The sequence below is a fragment of the Pistacia vera genome, unplaced genomic scaffold (assembly GCF_008641045.1).
Source record: "Pistacia vera cultivar Batoury unplaced genomic scaffold, PisVer_v2 Contig126, whole genome shotgun sequence".
NCBI lineage: Eukaryota > Viridiplantae > Streptophyta > Magnoliopsida > Sapindales > Anacardiaceae > Pistacia > Pistacia vera.
In genome coordinates this window covers 209,844-219,487 of record NW_022195314.1, presented here as the reverse complement: position 1 = coordinate 219,487, position 9,644 = coordinate 209,844, and the positions used below count along the sequence as shown (strand labels likewise).

At 36.4% G+C, this 9,644-nt stretch overlaps 1 protein-coding gene across 1 annotated transcript; it reads left to right on the top strand.

Annotated features, from left to right (window-relative positions):
* The first annotated feature begins 873 nt into the window (after positions 1-873).
* LOC116120460 (cytochrome P450 704C1-like) lies at positions 874-3,511 on the top strand. Its single transcript, XM_031406408.1, has 6 exons — positions 874-1,252; positions 1,705-1,920; positions 2,019-2,312; positions 2,398-2,718; positions 2,850-3,053; positions 3,138-3,511. The coding sequence occupies exons 1-6, from the start codon at positions 944-946 to the stop codon at positions 3,342-3,344; spliced, it is 1,551 nt and encodes a 516-aa protein (XP_031262268.1). The 5' UTR covers positions 874-943; the 3' UTR covers positions 3,345-3,511.
* The last annotated feature ends 6,133 nt before the right edge of the window (positions 3,512-9,644 follow it).

The window sequence follows — 9,644 nt, the reverse complement described above, 5'->3', positions numbered from 1 at the left end:
ACTTTGTATAGAAATCTTTGTAAGATTTTTTTGTAAGTATAGTATTATTGTAAAAAATGGGCCCTTTTATTTTAATTAATATATATTTTTTATAATTCTATTTATAGATTGAAAAGATATTATGAAAAAAAATGAAAAACATTTTTATTAAAGTATAGTTGTTTTTCAATTTTTAAATGTGGACATGTAATAAAAATGACTATACATATATATCTTCATACGGTATAAACATAAATTAGTGATCTTTTTAGTTGAAAGAGTTCAAAAATTGTTTTATCAATGCAATTTTTTTTTATTTTGGATAAAATCAGCATGTTGTGTATTTTGGATTAAACATATTTTCTATTTAACTATCATATTAAATAAATTTTTTTTTTTTTTTTTTTTTTTTGTTGATTAGGTCAGTTTGCGAGTACTTCAACTAATATTTTGGGATTCTGAAGTTAATAGTCGCATAAACTTTCTCAATAATCACCTGTATTAATAACTCAAATAAATCAAACTCAAAATCTTTTAAATAATACACACATAATTTCTAATTGATTGTTGTGCCACGGGGCGATGGTTATGTTGTGTATTTTGGATTAAAATCAGTATTCTTTCATTTTGGAGGGCATTTATGTCATCTAATCTGTCAGAAAATTTTTTTTTCTCAAATCTTTTGTCTTGTTATTTGTCCGCGTGCATATTATTAATTGTTTTCTAATAAATTAAATAATGGGCCTTCTCAAAACAGATGAAATGTGGGGAAATGCGGATAAAAAGAAAGATAAAATAATAATAAAGCCTGTAAAGAAAAGTCTGAATAGCGCAAATCTCAATTAATTTTGACAATGATACTACAGAATATTTTGTTCTATATATCTCATAAGACTTGTGGTTGATTAGCCACCGAAATCCGAAATCTCACTCCTACTCTTCTCTGCTTTGCTTAACCTTAATCATGCTCGACCTAAATGAATGTTCTTCCTTCTTCATCCCCATCACAGCAGCGGCTTTAGCTCTAATATCTGCCATATTTATCCTCTTCCGTCTCCCAAAATCGCCTCAGAAGGCAAACAAATATCACCCAATCGGCAGCTCTCACCTCAGCCAAGTACTCAATTTCTACAGGCTTCATGACTTCATGACTGACCTTTCACGCAAATACAAAACTTACAGATTGTCTACTTTGTTCAGAAGTGAGATTTTCACCACTGATCCTGCAGTTGTTGAATACATGCTCAAAACAAACTTTCCAAACTATGGCAAGGTAATATCCTATTATAGCTTTACTTGAGAAAATAAATCATGAAAATATTCCAAATTGATATATGCATTTCATTTTCTTCTAATTTTTACTCATTTCCAGTTATATGTTTAATTGCTACTAAGTTGCTTGAATGAGAAGGAAACCAGCACAGCTCCGCCTACTTTCATTTTGTATGGAGACATCTTCTTCTTTTCCATATGAATTTGTTTATCTTAAGAATCAAATGGAAGCAGAAAGTTTGAAGGCAGAGCTTTTCCTCCAAAAGATGTAGTTGAAATCAATTGTGGACATAATTTTGCTCATTGAATCTATAAGTTTTTACTATTTGAAACTCAGATAAAAAGATATGCTACTACACTTTTTAAGTAATTTTATTCTTAACCCAAAACAAGTTTGAACACATAGTATATGGTTAGCAGAAAATTCTAACTCTACCACGTCCATGGAAGCAGGGATTGTACCAATATAACATTTTGACAGATCTACTGGGTGATGGGATCTTCGCTGTAGACGGAGACAAGTGGAAACATCAAAGGAAACTATCAAGCTATGAATTCTCCACCAAGATTCTGAGGGACTTTAGCAGTGTAGTCTTTAAAACCACTGCTGTAAAGCTTGCTCGAATAGTATCTGAAGCTTCGGCATCAAACCGACCGTTAGACATGCAAGTATGAGCTTCTAAATAAATTACTTTTTATATACAAGAAGAGGTATTAATTCCGTTTAATTGATGATTGATTCACTATAATTATGAGTTTATTTGCAGGATCTTTTCATGAAAGCAACCTTAGACTCTGTGTTTAAAGTCATATTGGGTATAGACTTAGATGGTTTGTCTAGAACATACGAGGAAGGGGCTCGATTCACTGATGCTTTTGATAAAGCAAATGCTGTTACTTCTTTTCGATATGCTGATTTCTTTTGGAAGATTAAGCGGTTCCTGAACATTGGATCAGAGGCTGAATTGAGAAAGAATATCAAAGTCGTTGATGAATTTGTATATAAATTAATTAAAGGCAAAATTGAGCAACTCAATAATCCACATGATGATTTACAACCTGTGAGTATAATAACTCGAACCATCTGCGTTTTAGTTCAAAGTTTTGGTAATATCTGTGTGATTAACTAACGAATCAATATTCCAGGGGAAGAAAGAAGACATTCTGTCAAGGTTTTTGGAACTGAAAGAAACCGATCCAAAATACTTGAGGGACATAGTTCTCAATTTTGTAATTGCTGGAAAAGACACCACTGCTACCACTGTTTCTTGGTTTTTTTACTTGCTCTGTAAGCACCCTGATATACAAGAAAAGATTGCAAAAGAAATAATAGAAGCAACCCAAGTGAGTAGTAATTCAAGCATTGAGGAACTTGCAGCCAGAGTAAATGAAGAAACCCTTGACAAGATGCACTATCTCCACGCAGCTTTGTCTGAGACACTCAGACTCTATCCCGCAGTTCCGGTGGTAAGTACAATGCATAAGCAGAGGTAGAACTCGACAAATGTTGTTAATTCACCCTCCAACACCTGGTTGATTAATATATTAAGACCATCATTGGCTTTGTTTGAAACAAGTATTTGTGGTTGGTGTCGCAGGATGCGAAGGTTTGTTTTTCCAACGGCACACTGCCTGATGGTTACAGTGTGAAAAAAGGAGATATGATTGCATATGTACCTTATGCAATGGGCAGGATGAAAGATTTATGGGGTAATGATGCAGAGGAATTCCGACCAGAGAGATGGCTTAGTGAAAAGGGTCACTTCCAGCCAAAGAGCTCTTTCATCTTCACAGCCTTCCAGGTTAGATAAGAGTCTGCTCATAACCATGAGTAAATAACCTCTTATTTAGACAAGCTAATCAATTGGATGAATTATGTTGAACAGGGGGGTCCGAGAATCTGTCTAGGAAAGGATTTTGCTTACAGGCAAATGAAAATTTTCTCTATGATCCTGCTTGGAAGCTACAAATTCAAGCTCAATGATGAAAGTAAACCAGTCACATATAGAACTGCTCTGACTCTTCATATTGAAGGTGGACTCCGTCTTTGCGTCTTCCCGAGATCGAGCCATGACACTATATTTAATGCTTAAACTTCTTCCAACTGCCTTTGGCACTTCACTAAATCATGAAAGTGCTGAGCCAATAAACAATATTACGAAATCTAGTTGATTATTTTGTTGTGCTTGTGTAGCATCTCTCAATTCGACCTCCATTCTAGTTGAAAGATAATTCTTGGAGAAGCTTCTCCATTTTGTAATTTGCTTATGTAGTAATTAAGTTAAGTATCTAGACAATAATTGGCATTTGGCAATGTAAATAAAACATTTTTTTTAAGAAAAAAAATTTCAATTGACTATATTACGAAAGATTGAAGTCAAAAGGCATATCTATAGACTTGAGAACACAAAAAAGATGTAGATATTTGGAGTTACCGTTTTTATTCCAACGCTAGAGTGAAGTCAGTTGAGCATTAATATAGAACGATCAAGTCATGACAGCAGAAAACAAAAATTATGTACAACATAGATTGTTCCTTAGAACCAAGATCATGACACAAATTTACAGTTTATACATTATATTAGAATTTGCAGAAAAATCAGTTTAGGGTTAAGAAATCATACACACGTTTGGAGGCTTCTCCAACTTATCTCTGAACGAGTTTCATTATCGATCCAAGGGTAGGATCGAACTAGCGGTAGTCCAGACGAAGATAACCCCAAGAAACTAAAAAGGGATTTGCTAGATCCTCTTTAGCCTCAAGAATCAAGAACAAAATCAATACAATTTTGATTCAACACAAAAAGCAATCTGGCGTGGGAAGAGAGAAAAGGGGGCTGGAATTTTTAATCTTAATGATTAAATGAAATATTGTATTTCATTTCACAAAAATTCTGCACTTATATATAGTGCACAAGATGCTCTGGTGATCTCAAGTCTAAGGATCACATGCACCCAGGGGCAGACCCAGGCCCCTTAGGGTAGGCCCAGGCCTGCCCTCAACTTTAAAAAAAAATTTGAAAAGTTTTTTTAAAAGGTAAAAAAATAAAAAATAAAAAATAAAAATAAAAAAGTTAGGTTTTGTCTCTTTTATATTCAAGTTTCTCTTTCCCAATTCCCAACTTCTCTTTTACATGCGGATCTGATTTGGAGTGATTGTAATCCATATTTTACTTTTGTTAAAGTTGTGATTGAACTCTAAATTTGTGTATAATATTTTGGGTGGATTTGTAGTTGTTGTAAATGATAATCCTATTTTTCCCTATGATTTTGCATTGAATTTCGATAGGATTTAGGATACTTCTCATACAATTTGGGTCATAATTGCTACCTAATTCTATTCATTTGTCTTTGCAAGCCTAAACGATGATTTTGAGCATAAATGATAGTTTTGAGCGTAAATTACGTAACTTGAGCTTGGAAACTCATAATGACCTAATTTTATCAGCTTTGGAAAGCTAAGAAGCAGAGCTACAACTTTCATGTTTTGGGTTTTTCCTAATTCTGATTGGACAAGGGTGAAAACTTAGCTTAAAGTCGTGAACAATATGTTGGAAACTGAAGAAAAATGTCTTTGGATGTGCTTCAGTATTTCTGCCATAACTTGCGTTGTAGACGTCGGATTGTGTTGATTCTTAAACGAGTAGAAAGATAATTTAAAGGGATACAATTCATATGTTTAACACTTTTCCATATTCAGACTCTTTCATGCTCAAATTTGGCTTGAAAGATTCTTGCCGCGACAAGGAAAAAGCTTCGCCGCGGCGAAACTGCGTCAGATGTGAAAAATAAAAAGACGTGTTTTGGCTTGCTAGAGCTTGGTCCTTAAGTGAAAGAGGTATAAATTAGCACAAAAATGAAAGAAAAATGGTCTTGGTTCGTCATTTGGAAGGCAACTCTTAGAAGGAGAAGATTATTGAAGATTTGGGCTTCAAATTAGAGGAGATTTCTCAATCTTTTGCTTGTTTTTCAATGATGAATCTTGATTCAGTTTGTTTTTGTTATTTTATTTTGTTTTTGAGTATGAACTGAGTTGTTGAGCTAGGGTTTGATGTAACCTTGATACAATGATTCAAATTTATATGAATTGATTTACTTTGAGTTTTAATTTCATGATTGAGTATTTATCTTTTTGCTTAATGACTTTTGGATATTTGATTACCATTCAAATGTGTGTTGTTCACAATGAGACTGAGAAGTGATTTGTGATTGTGCCTCTTGGGATAAATACCATAGATTAAGCAAACGCTAAAGATAGGTTTAGCAATTTATGAAATCTAGATAGAATTCCATAAAGCTTAAAATACTTTGAACTCTTAATCTTCATTTTATTGGGCGCGGAAGCTTAATTATGATAAGTAGGAAAATATAGTCTGAGAAGGTATGTTTTACAACTTAGGGAATTCCATTTTCAATCAAGGAATTAGAACTTGGGTAATAGATTCTATGATTTGGGTTAGTGTATCTAGGTGAAATCAACACTCTAGCATTTTTTTTAGCATTTTGTTTAATTAGTTAAGTTGTTGGGTTTTGCTTCAATTAGGACTTAAACTAGAGAAATCAGTACTTAGCAATACTATCCTTGTGGGAACGATACTCTACTTATCACTTTATTACTTTTTGCGACTAATGCACTTGCTACATTTGCATGTTTGTCAAAAATATGTATCAGTAAACTCTTTTGATTATATTGGATTTAAGTGGATCGTTAGATTCCCGTGGTTTTTTTTATCTCTTCACATTGAAGAGATTTTTCCACGTAACAATTTTCTGGTGTTTCCTTGTGAATTGGATGTTATTTTCTTATGTTTTCATTAGTTGATTAACAAACAGTGGCGGAACAAGGGGCCCCCCTAAGCAAAAATTCTGGGTCCGCCACTGCATGCACCACCATTTGTTAGAGGATTTGTTCCATAGACACTGGGGTTACCATCCATATGGAATCCTCTGATGGGTTAGTCCAGTGAACTTGCTTACAGCAAGCACCCATGTGTTGCACCAGGTTGTCACCAAACAACCTTGACAAGTGAGATCAGTCACTGCCTTTCGACAAGGTCATTCAACACTATGATAGCCTTACCTTATTATATGTGCCCTTATTTCAGAATAATACTAGGGCTATGGACGTTTCTAGAATGATCACTATATAATCTCATAGGGTTCTCACTATCAAGATTTGAAACACTTGATACACTAGTCACGGTTCTATCATTCTAAGGACATATATCAATACCTACAATAATGATTTATGCGATATAGAATAAAATGTCTTTTTATTGATCAATGAATATTATTACAAAGAGTCAATTCCACAATAATTGATTGGCTCTAGGGCACCCACTCTAACACATTAGAATAGTTTTTCCTACTTATTAGGGCAAAGACATAAAAGCTGCAAAAAAAAAAAAAAAAAAAAAAAAAAAAAAAAAGAAAAAAAAAAAAAAAAAAAAAAAAAAAAAAAAAAGAAAAGATAAAAGGTTTATCTATACAATAATGCTACCGACACCAAAATTTTACACCGAACGACGTGTCACCTGATTAGATGCAACCACGTAGCACATTAACAAATATTCGTGAATGAACGACCATTCATCAAATATGGCGGCGTCCATGATTAGTGGACGACTGTTTATTTAAATGAACTCCTATCCATATTATATGGACGAGAGTTCATTTACTATGGACGAGCATTCACCTAGAATGGACGCCCGTCCATAGTTTAAATTAAAAAAATTTAAAACAAAAGTGATCTATGGACTGGCGTCCTATTAGAAAAAAAAAAAAAAAAAAAAAAAAAAAAAAAACTAATGCACTGTCACCAACTGAAACAAAAATCCTTTCTTTACCTCTAAAGTTTATCACCTATCATGAAGTGCATCAATATTAAGGTCTTCTTTTATGATTCCTTGAAATGAACCTTTTTTAGCTTTTCATTCCTTCTTAACTTTATGTGACTCACCCGAGAAAATCAAAGAAGCGTGGTGGACGACGTCAAAATGGTGCCTACCAATGATGAAGCTCATGGCTGAAACTTGAGGTGTAGATGCCATGGAAAGGTTGTATGTTGATTTCAGAATAAACACATAGATCACCAACCAACATAGATCAGTGTCTCGGGACACCAGGTTGCTATGTCCTTTATTTGACTGGTATAAGCTCTCTTTGCAACTCTATCGCTAGGTTCTAGAGTATTGTGAATGCTTTCTTTGGATAATTATCAGTGCTGGAAGCATAGATTGGCTAAAAAATCAATCCCTGACAGGAAATGTTGTACAACTCGAGCAAAAAGGTAATCTCATTCTCTCTCTCTCTTTACCTGCAGTTGGTTAAATATAGGATCAACTTTAGATAATTGCGGAACATTCTCAAGCACAGCTGCTTGAAGAGACCATTTGCAATCACTGCAAAACAAGAAAAGCATGTTACTTCAAACAAGACAAAAGTTTCAAACCCGCTTCCCTAGGGATTTAGGGCGTTAGAAAGTAAGTTCGATTGGAAAAAGATCATGAGACCACCTTGACTCTTTTACGACTTGATGGAGCTACATTAGGTCTGTGACTTGGCAAGGTATCCTTGCTTTATAGTCACATGGTAAGGGATGCCAAGAGGTGGTACAAAAGGCTGAAGGCGAACTCGATTAGTTCTTGGCAACAATTCTCCTCGTTATACCTACAACAATTCCAAGCGAGGAGACAATTGCAATGTCGCTCAGCTATCTGAGCAATATTCATTAGGAAAGAGATGAAACCCTAACCCGTATTTAATGAGGTTCTAAAATGAGCAGGCAAAGGTCGCAAATGCACCTGAAGAGTCGTAAAGACTTGCTAATGCAGGCATACGACTGCAAACGGAGTGTGGAAAGAACTCCAAGTGGAATACCATGAGCCTGGCAAAATTCTATCAAATGGCCGCTAAACATCAACAAGTGGAAAGCTCGCTAGCAGCATTAGCTAGAAGCTCACCAAGTAGAGCCCTAGACAGGCGACAAGATCGCCAACAAATAAATGGAGGGGTCAAGACCACAATGACAAGGATCGGAAAGGTTCCAAAGAGGCAAAAAATAGAAAATCGTGGGGAAAGGCAACCTTCGTGATATGCAAAGTAACCCCCTCACTCAAGACAAGTCATATATAAGAAGTCTCCCGAGAGGCCAAAAGACTGCCCGCTCCAGAAAGGATTGGGGGGTGGGGGGGGGGGGGGGGGGGGGGGGGGGGGGGGGGCTCATGGCAGAAGAGATTGTCAAAAATATTATCGATATCACCGGGACATCGAACACAACACCAATGAATGCCGGGCTCTAAATGATGCCATCAAAGATCTGATACGAAGAGGCCACTAGAAAAAAATTTGTCAAAGGGGCACCGGCTCGCGAAAATACAAGTGAGCAAAATAATCAGATCCAGCAAGCCCCAGCCAACAACGAAGTTCTGATAAGCATGATCTATGGAGGTCCCAACATTACAGGGAGCTCAAGGCACTCTCGCGAGCAATATGTGCGAGAGGCCAGAACAGACTCGGTCCCCGAGTAATGAGTTGTTAACAGAAGCTGCCAAAGCGGCCTAGGCAAGAGAGTGAGGTGATAGGATTGACCATGGAAGAGTGTGAAGAATATCCTCAACACAATCATGATGTGATCGTAATCGCAGCAAGGATTGACAACATCTGAGTACTCAGGGTAATGGTTGGCAATGGCAGTGTAGCGAACATCATTTTCTTGGGAGCTTTCTGAGAAATGAGGCTCATAGAGTGAGATTTAAAGGCGTGTCCATCGTCGCTCTATGGATTCATTGGGGATAGCCTAGTCCCCAAAGGAACAATTGACCTACCCATGACCTTGGGGGCAGAACCCAAGATCGGGATGGTGATGACAGAATTCTTAGTGGTGGATTGCTCGACCACTTATAATGTCATTGTTAGAAGATCGATCCTGGACCGATATGAGTGCAGTCACCTCAGTATGTTGCCAAGCAATGAGGTTCCCAACTCTAGGCGGGGTTGCAACAATCAATAGCTGTAGAAAAGAATCTTAGGAATGGTACAACCATGCCATTCATGCAGTACTGAAACGGCCTCTCCTGAGAACCATGATCATCGCTGAGTCTGAGCCAAAGCTCGAACCTCTGGAAGACACTATAGATCCTTGCATCCATAAAAGAGAAGAAAGTTTGCTCTCGAGCGGAACCGAGTGATCAATGAGGAGGTAGAGAAGTTATTAAGCAATGAGTCGGTCCGAGAAGTACATTACCCATATTGGCTCGCAAATGTAGTGGTAGTCCGATAGAAGAATAGGAAGTGGTGAGTCTGCATTGACTTCATGAACTCAAAGTTCTACTGCGACACAAGCCTTCTAGGCTCACTATATAAACAGAGGTCAAGCCTCCCATTATTCATTC